Source organism: Pseudophryne corroboree, chromosome 1, assembly GCF_028390025.1.
Source record: "Pseudophryne corroboree isolate aPseCor3 chromosome 1, aPseCor3.hap2, whole genome shotgun sequence".
NCBI lineage: Eukaryota > Metazoa > Chordata > Amphibia > Anura > Myobatrachidae > Pseudophryne > Pseudophryne corroboree.
This window is the reverse complement of record NC_086444.1, coordinates 635,707,481-635,734,169: the sequence shown is the minus strand read 5'-3', so window position 1 is coordinate 635,734,169 and position 26,689 is coordinate 635,707,481. Positions and strand designations below refer to the sequence as shown.

At 47.5% G+C, this 26,689-nt stretch overlaps 1 protein-coding gene across 2 annotated transcripts in view; it reads left to right on the top strand.

Annotated features, from left to right (window-relative positions):
• Positions 1-18,581, top strand: part of GTPBP3 (GTP binding protein 3, mitochondrial) — a 394,097-nt gene extending 375,516 nt beyond the window's left edge. For both annotated transcript variants that reach the window (XM_063914578.1, XM_063914577.1), the window contains exons 9-10: positions 17,084-17,374; positions 17,734-18,581. In XM_063914578.1, the coding sequence (XP_063770648.1) occupies positions 17,084-17,374; positions 17,734-17,965 (523 nt within the window). In that variant the 3' untranslated portion in view covers positions 17,966-18,581. The remainder of the gene's footprint in view (positions 1-17,083; positions 17,375-17,733) is intronic.
• Positions 18,582-26,689: the final 8,108 nt, after the last annotated feature.

Genomic DNA, 26,689 nt, shown 5'->3' with positions numbered 1-26,689 from the left:
TTATTGAGAGTGATTTTGTGGGTGATTGACTGCACTGAAACCAAGTCAAATAGTTTGGGTAATTTGCTGCACTTAGAGCAGTTTCACTTTCTGTATGTGAATGTACAGGCACCATTTCTTTTTTTAAATGTAAATACATAAAAATGTTGCACTTAAACACTTTAGAAATGCTAAAGATGCAGAGTTTAAACAGCAGTATGTGATGTCATGCCATCACTGCTGCTGAAGTTAAGAAGAGTCACGAATTTAAGCATGAGATACTTTTCAGGCGAAAGCACCAGGGGGGGCTCCAATTGCCTCACTTTTCCTATTATCAAGCTGTGCTCCTTACTAGAGTAATGGAGTGGAGTTGTGAGTCGAATAGAATACAGTGGGTGGAAATTTAACTAGCCTCACTCTGCCCGGACTCCCCCTGGCTCTCTAAAATCCCACAGGTGCTACACCCGCTTGCTGGTCCTACCTTTACTTGCTGGCGCCTCCTACGTGCTCTCACCTTTGTCTCAGCGCCCCCTTCCCCACTCACGCCATTGTTTGGTAATCTGGAATTTCCTCCGGGCTGCCAATCCTCGTCATTCCAGTCCTGGCGAGATAGGGGTCTTCGTAGAGCTGATCAGTTGATGGACACATCCGGTATAATAAGCTTCCCTGTGTTACGAACTAAATGGGATTTACCGAGTAAGGAAATTTGGAGGTATCTTCAAATTAAACACTTTCTAATGACATTACTCTCCAGTGAAGGGTAGAAGGGCAGTGACCTTGTTTGCACAACTGTGTCTTTTCCATACTTATCCTCGTCACACCCTCTCTACATTTTATAAATGGATAATTGATTATAAATTTTCTTCCCAACATAAATTTGTAAGAGACTGGGAGCTGGACCTGGCGGGACTGGTGGGGGAGGATGACTGGGAAGGCATTTATAGTAAAAAATTTTCATCCTCTGCTAATGTTCTGGTACTAGACACGCACTACAAAGTACTTACGCGTTGGTATCATTGTCCGAATTTACTAGCTAGAATTTATCCAGGAGTACCCAACACATGTTGGAGATGTAAGACGGCGGTCGGCACCCCATTACATATTTGGTGGGAGTGCTTGCTCCTTCAGCCTTATTGGCGTAAAGTAATAGAAGCGGCTAATATTATACTGGGTGAGGACCTGCCTTTTTGCCCCAGCTTTTGGCTCTTAAATCACACACGCAGACCTGGATCCCAGTTTAAAAAATCCCTACTTCAACATATCTTAAGTGCCTCTAAGGCGGTTATCCCCGTACATTGGAAGTCGGATGTGATCCCTAACCTAAAGGAGTGGAGCGCCCGTTTAGATCACTATATGGCTATGGAGGACCTTATTTCGTCTATAGAAATGAGAAACAAATCCTTTACCATTATTTGGTATCCTTGGCTGTTACATAAAGAGTCTGACCACTATAAGTCGTCCCACTAGAGTTACCACTCCTCCTCTACCTTGCTAGATGCCCCCTGTTTGCTTTTGTTTCTCTACTACAGCTTTATACAAGCCCCGTGTGTCGGGGGGAGAGAGCCTTTTTCTTCCTATTTTCTATCTATTGCCTATGTATCTTCCTTATCTCTGTTTCTCTTTTCTACGTTACCTTTTTTCTTCCTGTCTTCTTTTCTCTCTCTATGCTTTCCTTCTCATCTTCCTTTTCTGATATCATATATAGAATTTGATTTCTCTGACGTCCTAGTGGATGCTGGGTACTCCGTAAGGACCATGGGGAATAGACGGGCTCCGCAGGAGACTGGGCACTCTAAAAGAAAGATTAGGTACTATCTGGTGTGCACTGGCTCCTCCCTCTATGTCCCTCCTCCAGACCTCAGTTAGAATCTGTGCCCGGCCCGAGCTGGTTGCACACTAGGGGCTCTCCTGAGCTTCTAGTAAAGAAAGTATTTGTTAGGTTTTTTATTTTCAGTGAGATCTGCTGGCAACAGACTCACTGCTACGAGGGACTAAGGGGAGAGAAGCGAACCTACCTGCTTGCAGCTAGCTTGGGCTTCTTAGGCTACTGGACACCATTAGCTCCAGAGGGATCAAACACAGGCCCAGCCTTGGTCGTCTGGTCCCGGAGCCGCGCCGCCATCTCCCTTGCAGAGCCAGAAGCAAGAAGAACATCCTGAAAATCGGCGGCTGAAGACTCCGGTCTTCATTAAGGTAGCGCACAGCACTGCAGCTGTGCGCCATTGCTCCCTATGCACACCACATACTCCGGTCACTGATGGGTGCAGGGCGCTGGGGGGGGGCGCCCTGGGCTGCAATTAGAGTACCTTACATTGGCAAACAGCACATAATATGGTCTAAAAAACTATATATGTGCAGAAATCCCCCGCCATAATATAAATATAAGAGCGGGAGAAGTCCGCCGAGAAAGGGGCGGGGCTATCTCCCTCAGCACACTGGCGCCATTTCCTCTTCACAGCTCCGCTGGAAGACAGCTCCCCAGGCTCTCCCCTGCAGTTTCCAGGCTCAAAGGGTAACAAAGAGAGGGGGGGCACTAAATTTAGGCGCAAACTGTATATGTAAAGCAGCTATAGGGAAAAATCACTTTGTGTTAGTGAAAATCCCTGATTAAATAGCGCTGTGGTGTGTGCTGGCATACTCTCTCTCTGTCTCCCCAAAGGACTTTGTGGGGTCCTGTCCTCAGTCAGAGCATTCCCTGTGTGTGTGCGGTGTGTCGGTACGGCTGTGTCGACATGTTTGATGAGGAGGCTTATGTGGAGGCGGAGCAGGTGCCGATAAGTGTGATGTCACCCCCTGCGGGGCCAACACCAGAGTGGGTGGATATGTGGAAGGTATTAACCGACAGTGTCAACTCCTTACATAAAAGGCTGGATGACGTAACAGCCGTGGGACAGCCGGCTTCTCAGCCCGTGCCTGCCCAGGCGTCTCAAAGACCATCAGGGGCTCACAAACGCCCGCTACCTCAGATGGCAGACACAGATGTCGACACGGAGTCTGACTCCAGTTTCGACGAGGATGAGACATATACACAATCCACAAGGGGCATCCGTTACATGATTACGGCAATGAAAAATGTGTTACACATTTCTGACATTAACCCAGGTACCACTAAAAAGGGTATTATGTTTGGGGAGAAAAAGCAGCCAGTGTTTTTTCCCCCATCAGATGAGTTGAATGAAGTGTGTGAAGAAGCGTGGGGTTCCCCCGATAAGAAACTGGTAATTTCTAAAAAGTTACTGATGGCGTACCCTTTCCCGCCAGAGGATAGGTCACGTTGGGAGATATCTCCTAGGGTGGATAAGGCGCTCACACGCTTGTCAAAAAAGGTGGCACTGCCGTCTGAGGATACGGCCGCCTTGAAGGAGCCTGCTGATAGAAAGCAGGAGGCTATCCTGAAGTCTGTATATACACACTCAGGTACTATACTGAGACCTGCAATTGCTTCAGCATGGATGTGTAGTGCTGCTGCAGCGTGGTCTGATACCCTGTCAGATAATATTGATACCCTCGACAGGGATACTATTTTGCTAACCATAGAGCATATTAAAGATGTCGTCTTATATATGAGGGATGCACAGAGGGATATTTGCCGGCTGGCATCTAGAATTAATGCAATGTCCATTTCTGCCAGGAGGGTATTATGGACCCGGCAGTGGACAGGTGATGCTGATTCTAAAAGGCACATGGAGGTTTTGCCTTGTAAGGGTGAGGAATTGTTTGGGGATGGTCTCTCGGACCTCGTATCCACAGCAACAGCTGGGAAATCGACATTTTTACATCAGGCTCCCTCACAACCTAAGAAAGCACCGTACTATCAGGTACAGTCCTTTCGGCCTCAGAAAGGCAAGCGGATCAAAGGTGCTTCCTTTCTGCCCAGAGGCAGGGGGAGAGGGGAAAAGCTGCACCAGACAGCCAGTTCCCAGGAACAAAAATCCTCCCCTGCTTCTACTAAGTCCACCGCATGACGCTGGGGCTCCACAGACGGAGCCAGGTGCGGTGGGGGCGCGTCTCCGGAACTTCAGCGACCAGTGGGTTCGCTCACAGGTGGATCTCTGGGTTCTACAAGTGGTATCTCAGGGATACAAGCTGGAATTCGAGGCGTCTCCCCCTCGCCGTTACCTCAAATCAGCCTTGCCAGCTACTCCCCAGGACAGGGAGGTAGTACTGGCTGCAATTCACAAGCTGTACCTCCAGCAGGTGATAATAAAAGTTGACCTCCTTCAACAGGGACGGGGTTACTATTCCACAATGTTTGTGGTACCGAAACCAGACGGTTCGGTGAGACCCATTCTAAATTTGAAATCCTTGAACACTTATATAAGGAAGTTCAAGTTCAAAATGGAATCGCTCAGGGCGGTTATTGCAAGCCTGGAAGAGGGGGATTACAGGGTATCACTGGACATCATGGATGCTTACCTACATGTCCCCATTTACCCACCTCACCAGGAGTACCTCAAGGTTGTGGTACAGAACTGCCATTACCAATTCCAGACGTTGCCGTTTGGTCTGTCCACGGCACCGAAGGTGTGTTCCAAGGTAATGGCCAAAATGATGATACTCCTTCGAAAGAAGGGAGTTATAATTATCCCGTACTTGGACGATCTCCTTATAAAGGCGAGGTCCGAGGAGCAGTCGTTGATCGGAGTAGCACTATCTCAGGAAGTGCTACAACAGCACGGCTGGATTCTGAATATCCCAAAGTCGCAGCTGGTTCCTACGACGCGTCTGCTGATATTGGGCATGTTTCTGGACACAGAACAGAGGAAGGTGTTTCTCCCGGAGGAGAAGGCCAAGGAGTTGTCATCTCTGGTCAGAGACCTCCTGAAACCAAAACAGGTGTCGGTGCATCATTGCACGCGAGTCCTGGAAAAGATGGTAGCTTCTTACGAAGCAATTCCCTTCGGCAGGTTCCATGCAAGGAACTTTCAGTGGGACCTGTTAGACAAATGAGGATCGCATCTTCAGATGCATCGGCTGATCACCCTGTCCCTGAGGGCCAGGGTGTCTCTGCTGTGGTGGCTGCAGAGTGCTCATCTTCTCGAGGGCCGCAGATTCGGCATTCAGGACTGGGTCCTGGTGACCACGGTTGCAAGCCTCCGAGGTTGGGGAGCAGTCACTCAGGGAAAAAATTTCCAAGGACAATGATCGAGTCAGGAGACTTCCCTACACATAAATATTCTGGACCTAAGGGCCATTTACAATGCCCTAAGGCAAGCAGAACCCCTGCTTCAAAACCAGCCGGTGCTGATTCAGTCAGACAACATCACGGCTGTCGCCCATGTAAATTGACAAGGCGGCACAAGAAGCAGGATGGCGTTGGCAAAAGCCACAAGGATTCTCCGATGGGCAGAGTATCACGTGCTATCACTGTCAGCAGTGTTCATTCCGGGTGTGGAAAACTAGGAAGCAGACTTCCTCAGCAGGCACGACCTCCACCCGGGAGAGTGGGGACTTCATCCAGAAGTCTTCACGCAGATTGTGAACCGTTGGGAATGGCCACAGGTGGACATGATGGCGTCCCGCCTCAACAAAAAGCTAAAAAAGTATTGCGCCAGGTCAAGAGACCCTCAGGTGATAGCTGTGGATGCACTAGTGACACCGTGGGTGTACCAGTCGGTTGATGTGTTCCCTCCTCTTCCTCTCATACCCAAGGTACTGAGGATAGTAAGTAAAGAGGAGTAAGAAATATACTCATAGTTCCGGATTGGCCAAGAAGAACTTGGTACCCAGAACTACAAGAAATGATCTCGGAGGACCCATGGCCTCTGTCTCTCAGACAGGACCTGTTACTGCAGGGGCCCTGTCTGTTCCAAGACTTACCGCGGCTGCGTTTGAAGGCTTGGCGGTTGAACGCCGGATCCTAATGGAAAAGGGCGTTCCAGTTGAAGTGATTCCTACGCTGTTAAAGGCTAGGAAAGACGCTGCCTGAAGTTCAGACGTTGTTAAGGGAGTGCTGCATATTCAGCCCCCTTTTGTGCCTCCAGTGGCACTTTGGGATCTCAACGTGGTGTTGGATTTCCTAAAATCACATTGTTTTGAGCCACTTCAGAACGTGGAGTTGAAGTATCTCACGTGGAAAGTGGTCATATATATATTTGGCCTTGGCTTCGGCTAGGCGTGTGTCAGAATTGGCGGCTTTGGCATGTGAAAGCCCTTATCTGATCTTCCATAGGGACAGGGCAGAATTGAGGATTCGTCCCCAATTTCTTCCTAAGGTGGTATCAGCGTTTCATTTGAACCAACCTATTGTGGTGCCTGCGGCTACTCGGGACTTGGAGGCCTCCAAGTTGCTGGATGTAGTCCGGGCCCTGAAAATCTATGTTTCCAGGACGGCTAGAGTCAGAAATACTGACTCGCTGTTATCCTGCATGCACCCAACAAGCTGGGTGCTCCTGCTTCTAAGCAGACTATTGCTCGCTGGATCTGTAGCACGATTCAACTTGCACATTCTGCGGCTGGACTGCCGCATCCTAAATCTGTAAAAGCCCATTCCACGAGGAAGGGGGCTCTTCTTGGGGGGCTGCCCAAGGGCTCTCGGCATTACAACTTTGCCGAGCCGCTACCTGGTCGGGGTCAAACACGTTTGCAAAATTCTACAAGTTTGATACCCTGGCTGAGGAGGACCTTGAGTTTGCTCATGCGGTGCTGCAGAGTCATCCGCACTCTCCCGCCCGTTTGGGAGCTTTGGTATAATCCCCATGGTCCTTACGGAGTACCCAGCATCCACTAGGACGTCAGAGAAAATAAGAATTTACTCACCGGTAATTCTATTTCTCGTAGTCCGTAGTGGATGCTGGGAGCCCGTCCCAAGTGCGGACTCTCTGCAATACGTGTATATAGTTATTGCTTAACTAAAGGGTTTTGTTATGAGCCATCTGTTAATGAGGCTCATTTGTTGTTCATACTGTTAACTGGGTATAGTTATCACAAGTTGTACGGTGTGATTGGTGTGGCTGGTATGAGTCTTACCCTGGATTCCAAATCCTTTCCTTGTAGTGTCAGCTCTTCCGGGCACAGTTTTCCTAACTGAGGTCTGGAGGAGGGGCATAGAGGGTGGAGCCAGTGCACACCAGATAGTACCTAATCTTTCTTTTAGAGTGCCCAGTCTCCTGCGGAGCCCGTCTATTCCCCATGGTCCTTACGGAGTACCCAGCATCCACTACGGACTACGAGAAATAGAATTACCGGTGAGTAAATTCTTATTTTTTATTATTTACTTTTATTGGTCCAGAATGTTTACAATGTTTTCCAAGATGTTATAGATCATTTGTAGAGACCTGACTTTATACTTGTCTTTGTTTCTTTTTACTATTTTATATGCCTTCCGGCCTTATTTTTATTTTTCTTATCCCATTTATGGTATGTTTTATATGCTCTCTGTATGAAAAATTTTTCAATAAAAACCAATTAAATAAAAAAAAAGAAGAGCTACGAAGAGGAACAGGCTGAAGACAAGAGGGGACTTGAAGAACACAGAGAAGCGGGGTATCTGCTGGAGGGACATGGGCAGTGACTGCTGGAGTGACAGAGGCAGAGATGTGTATAAGGAGCACTGCTGTGGGCATTACATGTATAAGCACCACTACTGTTTGACTCGCTTCTCTCTCCTATTCTCTCTCACACATGCCCTGAACAAGCCACATTGCTATACAATGCATCTCTTACTTCTGCTCTTGACTCTGTCGCTCCACCAACCACTATTCATCCTCGCAGATGAACACCTCAACCCTGGCACACCAGATGCACCAGATATCTTAAAAAATGCTTACGTACTGCCGAGTGACAGTGGAGGAAATCATGCTCCAAGGCAGACTTCCTCCATTTCAGATTCATGCTCTCATCCTTCAGTGCTGTCCTTTCCCTCTCTAAACAATCATACTTCAAAATTCTCATCTCTACCCAGTCTTCCAACCCCCGAGGCCTGTTTGCTACTGTCAACTCCCTCCTCTGCCCACCACCACCTCCTCTCCCTCATTGTCTGCTCTTGACTTTGCCACTTATTTTATATCCAAGATTGACGCCATACGTCAGGACATGACATCCCACCAGACCAGCAACCACCCATCCCTTGCCACCCCTCCCCTTCCCTTCACCAACTCTGACATCTTTCTCTCATGTATCTGGGGAGGAAGTCATATCCCTCATCCGTTCCTCCCTCCACACCACCTCCCCACTTTACCCTATCCCCTCCCACCTCCTCCGCTACGTCTCTCCTTCTGCCTGTTCCCATCTTGCCCACCTTCTCAATCTCTCCCAATCATCAGGCACTGTCCCCTCTGCCTTCAAGCATGCACTTGTCTCCCCTATTCTTAAAAAGCCTACCCTTAATCCAAACAGTCTCTCCAACTATCGACCCATCTCTCTCCTCCCTTTTGTCTCCAAACTCCTTGAGCATATTGTCTATAACCGCCTCACTGCCTTTCTTTCCTCCCACTTACTGATTGACCCATTCCAGTCTGGTTTCCGTTCTATCCACTCCACTGAAACTGCCCTCACAAAAGTGTGCAATTATCTCTATGCAGCCAAATCTAAGGGCCACTACTCTCTGCTTATTCTTCTTGACATCTCTGCTGCTTTTGACACTGTGGATCACCCTCTCTTTCTGCAAATCCTTAACTCTCTTGGTCTGTGTGATACTGCCCTCTCCTGGCTGTCCTCCTACCTCTCTGATCATTCCTTCTCTGTCTCCTCTCATGACACTACCTCCCCATCCCCCCACACACACACTTCCACTTACTGTTGGTGTCCCCCAAAGTTCTTTTTTCTTCCCCTCCTTTTCTCTCTCTATACATCCTCTTTAGGTGAACTCGTTAGTTCTTTTAACTTCCAATATCACCTCTATGCTGATGACACTCAAATCTACCTTTCCTCCCCTGATCTCTCCCCAGCTCTCCTCACTCATACCCCAGCGCTTTCTTAAACTCAACATGTCCAAGACTGAGCTGATCATCTTCCCACCCTCCCGCACAACCTCACCTCCCACAATCTCATTATCCATTGATGGCACGACTATCTCCTCTAGCCCCCAAGTATGCTGTCTTGGCGTAATCCTTGACTCCTCCCACACATTTAGCACCTCTCACAAACTTGTCATTTTTATCTCAAAAACATTTCCAGGATCAGATCCTTTCTCACCCAGGATGCCACCAAGACCATTATCCACTCACTGATTATTTTCAGACTGGATTACTGTATTCTCCTCCTAACTGGCCTCCCTGACAATTATCTCTCCACTCCAATCTATCCTCAATGCTGCAGCCCGGCTCATCTTCCTCAACAAAAGCACTACATCCACCTCCCATCTCCTACAAGCCCTTCACTGGCTCCCCTTCCCTTTCAGAATCCAATTCAAACTTCTCATACTCACTTACAAAGCACTAACCCACTCCTCTCATTTACATCTCTGATCTTATCTCCCTTTACTCTCCCACCCATCCTCTTCACTCTGCTAATGCACTCCGTCTCTCCTGTCTTCTGATTACTTCCTCCCACTCCTACCTCCAAGATTTTTCACATGCTGCTCCCTTACTCTGGAACTCTCTACCTCTCCCCCTCAGACTCTCCACCTCTCTACAGAACTTCAAACGGGCTCTGAAGACCCACTTCTTTACCAAACCCAGCCAAATCTCATCCTAACCCTCTGTCCCACGCGGGATCCGGTCTGAAGATCGACAGTGTTTAGGTCGACAATGTTTAGGTCGACCACTATAGGTCGACAGTCACTAGGTCGACAGTCACTAGGTCGACAGGGTCAGAAAGTCGACAGGTCAAAAGGTCGACATTAGTTTAAAAAAAACATTTATTTTTCTCTAACGTCCTAAGTGGATGCTGGGGACTCCGTAAGGACCATGGGGAATAGCGGCTCCGCAGGAGACTGGGCACATCTAAAGAAAGCTTTAGGACTGTCTGGTGTGCACTGGCTCCTCCCCCTATGACCCTCCTCCAAGCCTCAGTTAGATCTCTGTGCCCGAACGAGAAGGGTGCACACTAGGGGCTCTCCTGAGCTTCTTAGTGAAAGTTTTAGATTAGGTTTTTTATTTTCAGTGAGACCTGCTGGCAACAGGCTCACTGCATCTCCAGATGCGGAGAAGCATCCTCTAGCTGATAACCTCTATGAAGTGAAGAATATTTAGACATGAAATCTGTCTGTCTGAATCATTAATACAGTATAGTGGGTTCCAAACACCAACAACTTGTGACAAATCCTTATTATATTAGATAGAGATAATTAATACACAAGTCATTACAACAACTTCCAGTAATTAAATGAGAAACACACACGGACACGCCTTTTAACTCTTTATTCACTTATTTTTTCAATCTTTTCACTTATTCGTTGGTATTGTGATTTTAACTCTTATGTTTCACGGTAGCTCAGGACAAAAATACAAACATATTCTAATGTATATCGAATAAAGGTTATGTTTTAAATAAACCCATACTCTTTAAGTGCGTCAACAATACAGATTTCCTCTTTTTTCTCCCCTCCCACACTTTTGTCTCAATAAACTGTAGTTGACAGCACCCCCTGACAATATATACTAAACAATATATGTGATATAACATTAGGGGCTCACCAAGTGAGTGGACGGTGATGAACCACCTACACTCACAGATCAAACAATAAATAACATATTACGAGTGTGCAGATATCCAGTCTTTGTGTATGCAGAGTGGATTGGGCTTCTTAGGCTACTGGACATTAGCTCCAGAGGGACGATCACAGGCCCAGCTTGGATGGGTCCCAGAGCCGCGCCGCCGGCCCCCTTACAGAGCCAGAAGGCAGAAGAGGTCCAGAAAATCGGCGGCAGAAGACGTCCTGTCTTCAACAAGGTAGCGCACAGCACTGCAGCTGTGCGCCATTGCTCTCAGCACACTTCACACTTCGGTCACTGAGGGTGCAGGGCGCTGGGGGGGGGCGCCCTGAGACGCAATAAAAACACCTTGGATGGCAAAAAAAATGCATCACATATAGCTCCTGGGCTATATGGATGCATTTAACCCCTGCCAGAATCCATAAAAAAGCAGGAGAAAATTCCGCGAAAAAGGGGCGGAGCCTATCTCCTCAGCACACTGGCGCCATTTTCCCTCACAGCTCCGTTGGAGGGAAGCTCCCTGTCTCTCCCCTGCAGTCACTACACTACAGAAAGGGTTAAAAAAAAAGAGAGGGGGGCACTAATTGGGCGCAGTATTAACTATACAGCAGCTATAAGGGGAAAAACACTTATATAAGGTTATCCCTGTATATATATATAGCGCTCTGGTGTGTGCTGGCAAACTCTCCCTCTGTCTCCCCAAAGGGCTAGTGGGGTCCTGTCCTCTATCAGAGCATTCCCTGTGTGTGTGCTGTATGTCGGTACTTTTGTGTCGACATGTATGAGGAGAAAAATGATGTGGAGACGGAGCAGATTGCCTGTAATAGTGATGTCACCCCCTAGGGGGTCGACACCTGAGTGGATGAACTGTTGGAAGGAATTACGTGACAGTGTCAGCTCTGTATAAAAGACAGTGGTTGACATGAGACAGACGGCTACTCAGCTTGTGCCTGTCCAGACGTCTCATAGGCCGTCAGGGGCTCTAAAGCGCCCGTTACCTCAGATGGCAGATATAGACGCCGACACGGATACTGACTCCAGTGTCGACGGTGAAGAGACGAATGTGACTTCCAGTAGGGCCACACGTTACATGATTGAGGCAATGAAAAATGTTTTACACATTTCTGATAATACGAGTACCACCAAAAAAAGGGGTATTATGTTCGGTGAGGAAAAACTACCTGTAGTTTTCCTGAATCTGAGAAATTAAATGAGGTGTGTGATGATGCGTGGGTTTCCCCCGATAACAACGGATAATTTCTAAAATGTTATTGGCATTATATCCTTTCCCGCCAGAGGTTAGGGTGCGTTGGGAAACACCCCCTAGGGGGGATAAAGCGCTCACACGCTTGTAAGGGCTCTACCTTCGCCTGAGATGGCCGCCCTTAAGGATCCTGCTGATAGAAAGCAGGAGGGTATCCTAAAAGGTATTTACACACATACTGGTGTTATACTGCGACCAGCAATTGCCTCAGCCTGGATGTGCAGTGCTGGGTTGGCGTGGTCGGATTCCCTGACTGAAAATATTGATACCCTAGATAGGGACAGTATATTTTTGCCTATAGAGCATTTAAAAGATGCATTTTTATATATGCGTGATGCATAGCGGAATATTTGCCGACTGGCATCAAGTCTAAGCGCGTTGTCCATTTCTACCAGTAGAGGGTTATGGACACGTCAGTGGTCAGGTGATGCGTATTCCAAACGGCATTTGGAAGTATTGCTTTATTAAGGGAGGAGTTATTTGGGGTCGGTCTTTCAGACCTGGTGGCCACGGCAACAGCTGGGAATTCCACGTTTGTACCCCAGGTCGCCTCTCAACATGAGAAGACGCCGTATTATCAGGCGCAGTCTTTTCGTGGACAAGCGGGCAAAAGGTTCCTCATTTCTGCCCCGTGACAGAGGGAGAGGAAAAAGGCTGCAGAAATCAGCCAGTTCCCAGGAACAGAAACCCTCTCCCGCCTCTGCCAAGCCCTCAGTATACGCTGGGGCTTTACAAGCAGAATCAGGCACGGTGGGGGGCCCGTCTCAATGAATCTCAGCGCGCAGTGGGCTCACTCGCAAGTAGACCCCTGGATCCTTCAGGTGATATCTCAGGGGTACAAATTAGAATTTGAGACGTCTCCCCCTCGCCGTTTCCTAAAGTCGGCTTTACCGATGTCTCCTTCTGACAGGGAGACAGTTTTGGAAGCCATTCACAAGCTGTATTCCCAGCAGGTGATAATCAAGATACCCCTCCTGCAACAGGGAACGGGGTATTATTCCACACTGTTGTGGTACCGAAGCCGGACGGCTCGGTGAGACCGATTCTAAATCTAAAATCTTTGAACACTTACGTACAGAGGTTCAAATTCAAGATTGAGTCACTCAGAGCAGTGATTGCGAACCTGGAAGAAGGGGACTACATGATGTCTCGGGACATCAAGGATGCTTACCTTCATGTCAAAATGTACCCTTCTCACCAAGGGTACCTCAGGTTTATGGTACAGAACTGTCACTATCAGTTCAGACGCTGCCGTATGGATGGTACACGGCACCCCGGGTCTTTACCAAGGTAATGGCCGAAATGATGATATTCCTTCGAAGGAAGTGAATTTTAGTTATCCCTTCCTTGGACAATTCCCTGATAAGGGTAAGATCCAGGGAACAGTTGGAGGTCGGTGTAGCACTATCTCAGGTAGTGTTGCGGCAGCACGATTGGATTCTCAATATTCCAAAATCGCACCTGGTTCCGACGACGTGTCTTCTGTTCCTAGGGATGATCCTGGACACAGTCCAGAAAAAGGTGTTTCTCCCGGAGGAGAAAGCCAGGGAGTTATCCGAGCTAGTCAGGAACCTCCTAAAACCGAGCCAAGTCTCAGTGCATCAATGCACAAGGGTTCTGGGTAAAATGGTGGCTTCCTACGAAGCAATCCCATTCGGCAGATTCCACGCAAGAACTTTCCAGTGGGACCTGCTGGACAAATGGTCCGGATCGCATCTTCAGATGCATCAGCGGATAACCCTGTCACCAAGGACAAGGGTGTCCCTCCTGTGGTGGTTGCAGAGTGCTCATCTTCTAGAGGGCCGCAGATTAGACATTCAGGACTGGGTCCTGGTGACCACGGATGCCAGCCTGCGAGGCTGGGGAGCAGTCACACAGGGAAGGAATATCCAGGGCTTATGGTCAAGCCTGGAGACATCACTTCACATAAATATCCTGAAGCTAAGGGACATTTACAATGCTCTAAGCTTAGCAAGACCTCTGCTTCAAGGTCAGCCGGTGTTGATCCAGTCGGACAACATCACGGCAGTCACCCACGTAAACAGACAGGGTGGCACAAGAAGCAGGAGGGCAATGGCAGAAGCTGCAAGGATTCTTCGCTGGGCGGAAAATCAGGTGATAGCACTGTCAGCAGTATTCATTCCGGGAGTGGACAACTGGGAAGCAGACTTCCTCAGCACGACCTCCACCCGGGAGAGTGGGGACTTCACCCAGAAGTCTTCCACATGATTAAAAACTCGACAGGTATTGCGCCAGGTCCAGGGACCCTCAGGCAATAAGCTGTAGACGCTCTGGTAACACCGTGGGTGTACCAGTCAGGGTATGTGTTCCCTCCTCTGCCTCTCATACCCAAGGTACTGAGATTGATAAGATGGAGAGGAGTAAGCACTATATTCGTGGTTCCGGATTGGCCAAGAAGGACTTGGTAACCGGAACTTCAAGAGATGCTCACGGAGGATCCGTGGCCTCTACCTCTAAGAAGGGATCTGCTCCAGCAAGGACCCTGTCTGTTCCAAGACTTACCGCGGCTGCGTTTGACGGCATGGCGGTTGAACGCCGGATCCTGAAGGAAAAAAGGCATTCCGGATGAAGTCATCCCTATCCTGATCAAAGCCAGGAAGGATGTAACCGCAAAAACATTATCACCGCAATTGGCGAAAATATGTTGCGTGGTGCGAGGCCAGTAAGGCCCGACGGAGGAAATTCAACTGGGTTGATTCCTACATTTCCTGCAAACAGGAGTGTCTATGGGCCTGAAATTGGGGTCCATTAAGGTTCAAATTTCGGCCCTGTCAATTTTCTTCCAAAAAGAACTAGCTTCAGTCCCTGAAGTTCAGACGTTTGTAAAAGGGGTACTGCATATACAGCCTCCTTTTGTGCCTCCAGTGGCACTTTGGGATCTCAATGTAGTTTTGGGTTCCAAAAGTCACATTGGTTTGAACCACTTAAATCTGTGGAGTTAAAATATCTCACATGGAAAGTGGTCATGCTGTTGGCCCTGGCCTGGGCCAGGCGCGTGTCAGAATTGGCGGCTTTATCCTGAAAAAGCCCTTATCTGATTTTCCATTCGGACAGGGCGGAATTGAGGACTCGTCCTCAGTTTCTCCCCAAGGTGGTTTCAGCGTCTCACCTGAACCAACCTATTGGTGGTGCCTGCAGCTACTAGGGACTTGGAGGCCTCCAAGTTGCTAGACGTTGTCAGTGCCCTGAAAATATATGTTTCCAGGACGGCTGGAGTCAGGAAATCTGACTCGCTGTTTATCCTGTGTGCACCCAACAAGCTGGGTGCTCCTGCTTCTAAGCAGACTATTGCTCGTTGGATTTGTAGTACAATTCAGCTTGCACATTCTGTGGCAGGCCTGCCACAGCCAAAAATCTGTAAATGCCCACTCCACAAGGAAGGTGGGCTCATCTTGGGCGGCTGCCCGAGGGGTCTCGGCTTTACAACTTTGCCGAGCAGCTACTTGGTCAGGAGCAAATACGTTTGTAAAATTCTACAAAATTGATATCCTGGCTGAGGAGGACCTGGAGTTCTCTCATTTGGTGCTGCAGAGTCATCCGCACTCTCCCGCCCGTTTGGGAGCTTTGGTATAATCCCCATGGTCCTTACGGAGTCCCCAGCATCCACTTAGGACGTTAGAGAAAATAAGAATTTACTTACCGATAATTCTATTTCTCATAGTCCGTAGTGGATGCTTGGGCGCCCATCCCAAGTGCGGATTGTCTGCAATACTTGTACATAGTTATTGTTACAAAAATCGGGTTATTATTGTTGTGAGCCATCTTTCAGAGGCTCCTCTGTTATCATGCTGTTAACTGGGTTCAGATCACAGGTTATACGGTGTGATTGGTGTGGCTGGTATGAGTCTTACCCGGGATTCAAAATCCTTCCTTATTGTGTACGCTCGTCCGGGCACAGTATCCTAACTGAGGCTTGGAGGAGGGTCATAGGGGGAGGAGCCAGTGCACACCAGATAGTCCTAAAGCTTTCTTTAGATGTGCCCAGTCTCCTGCGGAACCGCTATTCCCCATGGTCCTTACGGAGTCCCCAGCATCCACTACGGACTATGAGAAATAGAATTATCGGTAAGTAAATTCTTATTTTTTTAACTTTTTCATACTTAACAATCCACGTGGACTATGATTGGAACGGTAATCTGTGCCGAGCGAAGCGGTAGCGGAGTGAGGCACCTTGCCCGAACACGAGCCATGCGAGGGGACACGGTGCACTAATTTGGGTTCCCAGTCACTCTACGAAGAAAACGACACCCTCATGTCGACCTGTTGACCTGTCGACCTAGAACATGTCGACTTTCTGACCCTGTCGACCTAGTGACTGTCGACCTATAGTGGTCGACCTAAACACTGTCTATCTAATGATCCACACCCGTCCCACTCTCGGTCTACCCCATCTGTGTCACCCCTGTCTGTCTGCCCCTCCCCTTTAGAATGTAAGCTCTCACGAGTAGGGCCCTCTTCCCTCATGTGATTATCCTTTTCTTACTTTAATAATCCTCAACTGCCCAAATCATCAGTGTCGTTTACTGATGTAGTTATGCTTAGTTACCCTGTACTTGTCCGATATTGTCCTCAACTGTGAGTCACTGTTTTCTTGTTTTGATTATGTGCATATGTACTCTGTAATTGGGCGCTGCGGAACCCTTGTGGCGCCATATAGATAAAGGATAATAATAATAATAATAATACTGTGGGCATTATGTGTAAGGGGCACTACTACTGTGGGCATGATGTATAAGGGACACTACTGAGTGATGTAACATGAATAAGGGTAACTAATGTTCGATGTAACGTGAATAAGGGGCACTACTGTGTGGTGTAATATGAATTGGGGGCACTACGTGCTGTGTAATGTGAATAAGAATATTCTACTGTGTGGTGTAATTTGAATTGAAGGTACTATTGTGTGACCACACCCATCCTTGTGAGACCACATCCCTTTTTGGCAACCGGGGGGTGCCTAAATCCTAGCACTGGTCTTGGCTCCGCCTAGTGGGAGGGGGTGTATGGTGAGGGAAATGAGTTCCACCACCTCTCCAGGACCACTTTAAGCACGGAGTACAGTAATATTATATTATATATTGGTGTCTGGATTCTACCTACGCTTTGAGCACCAACTGCTTTCCCATTTATTAAATACAGCTGCAATAAGCTTATATAATATTAAACCAGAAAATGTGAAGCAGTGCTGTTGATGATCTAATCCTTTTTTATTGTTGTTCTGTAGGGTTGAGGAAGCGGACATTCTAATAGCAGTAATAGACCTCAGCTGCAATTTACTGTCGCAGGAGTCTTTGCTTGCCCACCTGCAGAACCTTTTCTCCAGCATGCAGGGGCATACTCCCAGGAGTGTTATTGTGGTGCTGAACAAAATAGACCTGCTGAGTCCAGAGGGTTTCATTAACATGCAGAAGCTATGCCAAGAGCCAGAGCTACCACCTACGTGCCTTCTGTCCTGCCATACGGGAGAAGGAGTCAGTGACTTCTTGAGAATCCTCAGACACAACTTGGAAGCCATGTAAGATACAGGCACCTCTTATCTGATTTAATGGTGCATTTTAGTTTCGTATACAGATGTATGATAGAAAAATGCTTAGGTGCCAGCATTTTTAAGTCTTTTATCTGATAAATACTTTAAGCAGATCTTTAGAATTTATATTTAAAAATTGGAAAATACATTCAATACCTCATGGCATACAGTAAAAGTAGATTGTTCATGGTGCACATGTTTTTTTTTTTTTTTTGTTTCATTAAATTCTGTTACTGGTATAATATATTATCTTGTGTTTTTCTTATTTTTGTATAGCTGGTATACTGTAAATGTGGTTATTTCCTCCACATTTAACACTGCAATGTTTATTTTCCATTTATCCTCAGCTGTGGAGATCCTCTTCAGGGAGCACCTACAATCACGCAAACTCGCCACAGGCTTCACCTTACTGCATGTCTAAATGCCCTGGGACATTACAATGTGTATCGGCAGCAAGATTTGGTTCTGGCTGCAGAGGAGCTACGTATTGCACAGAGACAACTAGGCTCTATCACAGGCAGGGTGGGAGCAGAGGACATTCTGGATATTATATTTTCTGATTTCTGCATTGGAAAGTGATTTCCTTTTACATATATGGCATAATCAGATTTGTTAGCTTGTGATGACAATGTCAAACAAATTAGTTTGTAATAATTTAGGCTTTCTATTGCTTATTTGTATTATTCCATTAACTTTATTTTCTTTATTGGATACTTAGAAGATATTGGGGTATATGCAATTGCGGTCGAATTCCCGAAATTGTCGAATTTCGGGTCATTTTCGACCAAAAAAAAAAATCGCCTATGCAATTCAGTGCTTTCCGACCAAAAAACGGACTTTCAAAATTCGACTTTTTGAAATTCGACTTTTTGCAAATTCGACTTTTCTGCAATGATACAAGTGCTGCAATTCGACCAAAGCATATTCAATTCAAGTTTGGAAATTCGACAGCAGTGCTTTTAGACAGCAAATTCGTCATTTTCAATCCGCCACACTTTGGAGGGTGAAAACAAATAAAAAAAATTTAAACATGTTTTTTTTGTGTTTTTTTGGGGGGGAATAGCAGATCTATTTATATTAGAAGGGATTAGGTACTTTTTTTTTTTTTTTTGGAGGCACAAATATTATTTATATATTTTTTAAAATATTATTTTTTTTTATTTATTTTTTTTATGCTGGAACGGTGAAATCATAAAAAAAAATGGCGTGGGGTCCCCCCTCCAAAGCATAACCAGCCTCGGGCTCTTCGAGCTGGTCCTGGTTCTAAAAATGCGGGGGGGAAATTGACAGGGGATCCCCCGTATTTTTAAAACCAGCACCGGGCTCTGCGCCTGGTGCTGGTGCCAAAAATACGGGGGACAAAAAGAGTAGGGGTCCCCCGTATTTTTAACACCAGCATCGGGCTCCACTAGCTGGACAGATAATGCCACAGCCGGGGGTCACTTTTATGCCGTGCCCTGCGGCCGTGGCATTAAATATCCAACTAGTCACCCCTGGCCGGGGTACCCTGGGGGAGTGGGGACCCCTTCAATCAAGGGGTCCCCCCCCCAGCCACCCAAGGGCCAGGGGTGAAGCCCGAGGCTGTCCCCCCCCATCCAATGGGCTGCGGATGGGGGGGCTGATAGCCTTTTGTGATAATAAAAAGATATTGTTTTTTCCAGTAGTACTACAAGTCCCAGCAAGCCTCCCCCGCAAGCTGGTACTTGGAGAACCACAAGTACCAGCATGCGGGAGAAAAACGGGCCCGCTGGTACCTGTAGTACTACTGGGAAAAAAATACCCAAATAAAAACAGGACACACACACCGTCGACAGTAAAACTTTATTTCATACGTCGACACACACACATACTTACCTATGTTCACACGCCGACATCGGTCCTCTTCTCCATGTAGAATCCACGGATACCTGAAAAGAAAAGATCAATATACTCACCTCAGCCATGGTCCAGAGATAAATCCACGTACTTGGCAAAAAAACAAACCGAACACCCGCTCCATGCCGGACTGAAAGAGGTCCCATGCTGACACATGGGACACCTTTCCACGAATGAGACCTGTCAGTGACAGCTGTCACAGAAAGGTCTCTAAGCCAATCAGGAAGCGCAACTTCGTTGCGCTCACCTGATTGGCTGTTCGCTGTCTGTACTGTGACAGCACATCGCAAAGCCGCTCCATTACTTTCAATGGTGGGAACTTAGCGGCTAGCGGTAAGGTCACCCGCCGGTCAGCGGCTGACCGGCGGGTGACCCCACCGCTACCCGCAAAGTTCCCACCATTGAAAGTAATGGAGCGGCTTTGCGATGTGCTGTCACAGTACAGACAGCGCACAGCCAATCAGGTGAGCGCCACGGAAGTAGCGCTTCCTGATTGGCTGAAGGGACGTCAGTGACAGGAGTCACGTGATGTCCCGGCATTCGGGAGAAAGGGGTCTGATGTGAAAACATTGGACCCCTTTCTAGTCCGGTATGGAGCGGGTTTTTGCGTGTTTTTTTTTTTAAACAAGTACGTGGATTTTACTCTCTGGACGTGGATTTATCTCTGGACGCTGGAAGGTGAGTATAATTTTTTCACAGGTACCCTCGGATTGTCGGAGACCGTGGCAGTCGGCGTGTCAACATAGGTAAGTATGTGTGTGTCGGTAGTGTGTAATAAAGTTTTACTATCAAGGTGTGTGTGTCCTGTTTTTATTTGGGTATTTTTTTCCCAGTAGTACTACAGGTACCAGCGGACCCGTTTTTCTCCCGCATGCTGGTACTTGTGGTTCTCCAAGTACCAGCTTGCGGGGGAGGCTTGCTGGGACTTGTAGTACTACTGGAAAAAACAATATCTTTTTATTATCACAAAAGGCTATCAGCCCCCCCATCCGCAGCCCATTGGATGGGGGGGGACAGCCTCGGGCTTCACCCCTGGCCCTTGGGTGGCTGGGGGGGGGGGACCCCTTGATTGAAGGGGTCCCCACTCCCCCAGGGTACCCCGGCCAGGGGTGACTAGTTGGATATTTAATGCCACGGCCGCAGGGCACGGCATAAAAGTGACCCCCGGCTGTGGCATTATCTGTCCAGCTAGTGGAGCCCGATGCTGGTGTTAAAAATACGGGGGACCCCTACTCTTTTTGTCCCCCGTATTTTTGGCACCAGCACCAGGCGTAGAGCCCGGTGCTGGTTTTAAAAATACGGGGGATCCCTGGCCAATTTTTCCCCTGCATTTTTAGAACCAGGACCAGCTCGATGAGCCCGAGGCTGGTTATGCTTTGGAGGGGGGACCCCACGCCATTTTTTTTCCGGGTTTTTCACGTTTTTTTACCGTTTTTTAAAATCGCGGCAAAATCCGCCAAATCGGCCGATTTTCGCCCGCGACTCTGGCGAATCCGTTTTTCATTGAATATGGTGAATTCCGGAAGCCACCTTCCGGGATTCACCTGTCGAATTGAGTCGAATTAAAAAACGGCGAAAATTGCCGCGAATTCGACCGCAATTGCATATACCCCATTGAGTCAGCTGTGTACTAAAAAGAACTGTCTCCTCCCACCAGCATTACAGGACTGAAGGTGTTCCATGATGAAATGTATAGCTGTCAACTAAGGCAAAACACGACTAAATTGATAACATCATGCGTATAATTTTAATTAAATTGATACCGAACTCTGCTCATTTAAATATGTATAATAAAAAATGTAAATCATACTTGTATTCATAGGGGGCTGATTATATTTTTTCTGAATATACATTCAGTATGCCTTTGTATCTGGACATGGGGGGGTCTTTCCGAGTTGATCGCTAGCTGCTTTCGTTCGCTGCGCATCGATCAGGCAAAAAAATGGCACTTATGCGTATGCGGCGCAATGCGAACGCGCTTTGTACTATTACAGTGAACGATGTAGTTTCACACAGGGTCTAGCGAAGCTTTTCAGTCTCACTGCTGGCCGCAGAGTAATTGACAGGAAGAAGACGTTTCTGGGTGTCAACTGACCGTTTTCAGGGAGTGTTCGAAAAAACGCAGGCGTGCCAGGAAAAACGCAGGCGTGGCTGGGCGAATGCAGGGTGTGTTCGTGACGTCAAAACAGGAACTGAACAGTCTGAAGTGATCGCAAGCGCTGAGTAGGTCTGAAGCTACTCTGAAACTGCACAAAAATATTTTGTAGTCGCTCTGCGATCCTTTCGTTCGCCCTTCTGCTAAGCTAAAATACACTCCCAGTGGGAGGCGGCATAGCGTTTGCACGGCTGCTAAAAACTGCTAGCGAGCTAACAACTCGGAATGACCACCATGGTCAGATCATAATACGCATTTAGGGGTGAATTCATTTAGAGGCCCTATATGTCCATTACGGTACTATGTATATAGCTGATTCAGGGACATGCGGTCAGGTAAATGGTTCAGGAGGCACTGTCTGGGTGTGGATTATTAGATATATACTAAAAAGGTCTACAGTCAATAGGTCTACCACGAATGGTAGATATGCATTAGGTCGACAGGTTAAAAAGGTCAACATAGAATAAGTAGGATGGTAAAATATGAAAAAGTTTCATTAAAATTAAAAAAACTTGTGTCCATATGTGTGTCTATCATTATCATGTCGACCTTTTGACTCAGTCTACCTTTTTAACTGTCTGCCTTTTACACGTTGACCTTTTGACCCTGTCGACCTAATGCGTGTCTACCATTATTGGTAGACCTATTGACTTTAGACCTTTTTAGCATAGATCTATACTCCTGATACCCACTGGCTAGTACCAGAGCCAGATTTACACGCAATATATGAGCAAAAGGGTTCATGTTGGCATTATACACAGGTGCAGCAGTATAAATTCCTGAAAATTTGATGAGTGTTGATCAGAGATGTGCAGAAAAGGTAGGCAGGGGAGGCACTGCCATAGACTTTTTACTCCAGAGTTTAGATATTTCGAACATATTCTTAGTTTTTTCCATATACTTTATATCATCAAAACTCTGGCGTATACATTAGTATGACAGGAAAGGCTCTGCCTCACCCCACTGCACGTCACTGAGCTGATTTTCCTGCTAATTTATATGGGGAGCAAGGAGAAAGAAGCAATGTGCTTTCCAAATGGAACATAGCTGGTATCACCCCTAACTGTATTGACCCATTTTTATATGTGGGTGGTTTAATAAATAAGGTAACCAAACCTCCCATGTATTCAACTCGCACATCTACGTATAATCCATAGTATGGCCTTGGTACAGATTATTTTTCCGCATAGTCCCCATATTATTTCTCTAACGTCCTAGAGGATGCTGGGGTCCATATTAGCACCATGGGGTATAGACGGGTCCACCAAGAGCCATTGGCACTTTAAGAGTTTAACAGTGTGGCTGGTTCCTCCCTCTATGCCCCTCCTAACAGACTCAGTTTAGAAAATGTGCCCGGCGAAGCCGGTCATAGCTAGGGGAGCTCTACAGAGCTTCTTTAGAAAAGTTTATTTTAGAGTTTGTTTTTTTAACAGGGAGGCTGCTGGTAACAGCCTCCCTGCATCGAGGGACTGAGGGGGAGCAGTGTCCGCCCTGCGGGGTCTGAGCCACTGTCTCCGCTGACTGGACACTGAGCTCCAGAGGGGATAGATTGCTCCCCGCCTCAGGGGAACGCTCACCCCAGCAGCATGCTGCCACCCCCTTACAGAGCTGAAGCGTGGCGAGTGAGTCATCGGCTCCCTAACAAGCAGGGAGTCTATGTGAAGATGGCGGCTACAGGGTAGGAGTGCAGTACTGAAGAGCGGGAAGAACCGCTTCAAATGTAAGTAACCCCTCTCCCTCCCTCTCTCTCTCTCCCTCCCCCCCTCACCACCACCACCTGCCGTACTGTGTAAAATGGGGACTCTTGCCTGCCGGAATGTGTAAAATGGGGATGCAGTATGCCGTAATGTGTAAAATGGGGGCACGTGCCTGCCGTACTGTGTAAAATGGGGACACTTTCCTGCCGCAATGTGTAAAATGCGGGCACGTGCCTGCCGCAATGTGTAAAATGGGGACACTTTCCTGCCGTACTGTGTAATATGGGGGCACGTGCCTGCCGCAATGTGTAAAATGGGGACACTTTCCTGCCCCAATGTGTAAAATGGGGGCACGTGCCTGCCGCAATGTGTAAAATGGGGACACTTGCCTACCGTGCTGTGTAAAATGGGGACACTTGCCTGCCGTGCTGTGTAAAATGGGGTCGCGTGCCTGCTGCAATGTGTAAAATGGGGTCGCGTGCCTGCTGCAATGTGTAAAATTAAGACTTTTTTTTATTTTTTATCCTGTGGTGGCCGTGATGATGAGATCAGATGAGGCCACGCCCATCTTAACAAAGCCACGGCCATTTTAACGAGGTCACGCCCCCTTGCCAGGAGCGCGCGCATGCTTTTACTCTTTATAACTATGGGGGGCGCATTTTTTTTTATGTGAATGGGGGGGGGGGGGGGGCATTTTTAAATCTCGCACTGGGAGCCAAATTGTCTAGAAACGGCCCTGGTCTATCTGCTATGTCCTTGTTGGAAATTAGAATGAAATACAGTACCAGTCAACAGTTGGACACACTTTCTCATTCAAACGAGTGAGAAAGTGTCTAAACTTTTGTCTGGTACTGTAGAGAACATTACACACGTGAGAGGTCTTGTTACAGTACTTTACTTTCTCTTACGTCCTAGAGGATGCTGGGGTCCACATTAGTACCATGGGGTAAGACGGGTCCACCAGGAGCCATTGGCACTTTAAGAGTTTGAGAGTGTGGGCTGGCTCCTCCCTCTATGCCCCTCCTACCAGACTCAGTTTAGAAAATGTGCCCGGAGGAGCCGGTCACAGCTAGGGGAGCTCTACAGAGCTTCTCTAGTAAAGTTTAGTTTAGAGTTTATTATTTTACAGGGAGGCTGCTGGCAACAGCCTCCCTGCTTTGTGGGACTAAGGGGGGAGTAGTGTCCGCCCTGCGGGATCTGAGCCACTATCTCCGCTGACAGGACACTGAGCTCCTGAGGGGACAGATCGTTCCCCGCCACAGGGGATCGCTCACCCCAGCAGCATGCCGCCAACCCCTTGTGTGTGTGTGTGTGTGTGTGTGTGTGTGTGTGTGTGTGTGTGTGTGTGTGTGGAGTGTCTGTGGTCTCCATTAAGCAATGTCCAGGCACTCTGTGTCATATGCTGCAGAGGATATGTCCTCTCAGGATGATTCCATTCCATGTAATCAGGATTGCACTGGTTTAGCACAGATTCCAGGAAGGGAGCCTGAGTGGTTATCCTCTATCAAATCTATGATTTCTCAGATTTCAAATAGGGTTGCACAAAATGAATCTGCAACTCAGGCTTTACAGAACTCTATGGCAGTCTGGCCCAGTTCTGGTACATCAGGACTCCCTGCTGTATATTCACAAACGTGCTCTTGCTCAGATCATACAGGATGATACCGATTCTGATACTGCAGACGGTGACGGGGATGTGTTGCGGGGGGCTGCATCTCTTGCAAAAGGGGTGCAGTTGATGATAAAGGCTATTAGGGATGTTTTGAATATTGCTGATACGACACCCGAGCAGGTTGAGGAGGCTTACTGCACTGAAAATAAGAAAGCCTCGCTAACCTTCCCTGCGTCAAAGGAATTAAATGCTATATTTGAAAGGGCTTGGGAAAGCCCAGATAAAAAATTCCAGATACCTAAAAGGGTTCTGGTAGTGTTTCCTTTCCCTGTAGAGGATAGGAAAAAATGGGAAAACCCGCCTATTGTTGACGCGTCAGTATCCAGACTCTCAAAAAAGGTGGTTTCAGGATCTACCGCCTTGAAAGAGCCGGCTGATCGTAAAATTGATAATACGCTCAAATCCATGTACACGGCTTCTGGGGCGATCCTACGTCCCACTATTGCCAGTGCTTGGAGTTGCCAAAGCTATAGCAAAGTGGTCAGTCACGTTACTTGAGGACTTGGATACTATGGAGAAATGTGATGTTGAATTGTTTTTACGTAACATTCAGAATTCGGCGGGATTTCTGGTAGAATCCATGAAAGACCTGGGTTCCATGGCTGCAGGGATTTCCTCCATGTCGGTATCAGCTAGTCGAGGACTGTGGTTGCGCCAGTGGTCTGCCGACGCGGAATCAGGGAGAAGTGTGGAGACCCTACCCTACACAGGTCAGGATCCCTTTGGGGAAGTGTTAGATGCGTGGATCTACACGGCTACGGCTGGTAAGTCACCCTTCCCTCAGCTACACCTGCTCCGAAGAAACCTTTATCTTCAGTTACATCACAGCCCTCTCGGTCTAACAAGCCCAGAAAGGCCAAGCCGTCCAACACCTTCTTTCGGGGAGGTCGGCCCAAGTTCAAGAAACCTGCGGCTTGAAGTTACCAGGAACAGAAACCTGCTTCAGGTACACCAAAGTCCTCCGCATGACGGTGGAGTGCACGAGCGAGACTCAGACGTTTCAGTCATGTCTGGGTGTCCTCTGGCCTGGACCCCTGGGTGCAAGAGATTGTGTCCCAGGGGTACAGGCTGGAATTTCAAAATCTCCCTCCTCACCGATTTTTCAGAGCAGGCTTGCCAGCTCTGCTGGCAGACAGGACTGTCCTGCAGGAAGCTGTCCAGAAGTTGGTGGAGGCACAGGATATTGTACCAGTACCTCCTCATATGCAAAACAAAGGTTACTATTCGAACCTTTTCGTGGTACCGAAACCGGATGGTTTAGTCAGGCCCATTCTGAACCTAAAATCGCTAAATCCCTTTCTGAGGGAGTTCAAGTTTAAAATGGAGTCTCTAAGGGCAGTTATATCAGGTCTGGAGGAGGGGGAATTCCTAGTATCCCTGGATATCAAGGATGCGTACCTCCACATTCCGATATGGCCGCCGCATCAAGCTTATCTTCGATTCGCATTGTTGGACTGTCACTTTCAGAGCCAGTCCCTCCCATTCGGGCTCTCCACAGCACCGAGGGTATTCACCAAGGTGATGGTGGAAATGATGATTCTCCTCCGCAGACAGGGGGTGAACATAATTCCGTATCTGGACGATTTGCTGATGAAGGCATCGTCCAAGGAGAAGCTGTTACGGTCCATAACACTTACGACTCAGCTTCTCAGGGAATATGGTTGGATCCTGAATCTTCCAAAATCACAATTGGAACAAACCAGGAGGTTGTCCTTTCTGGGAATGATCCTCAACATAAAAATATATACAACAAATTGCACTGATCCCAAAATAAGTTTCTCATTTATTTTGGGATCAGTGCAATTTGTTGTATATATTTTTATGTTTTATGTATATTAAAAAGTGTGTTTTTAATAGAACACCTTGTTATTCATATTTGTTATAATAGCGCCTATGCACATATT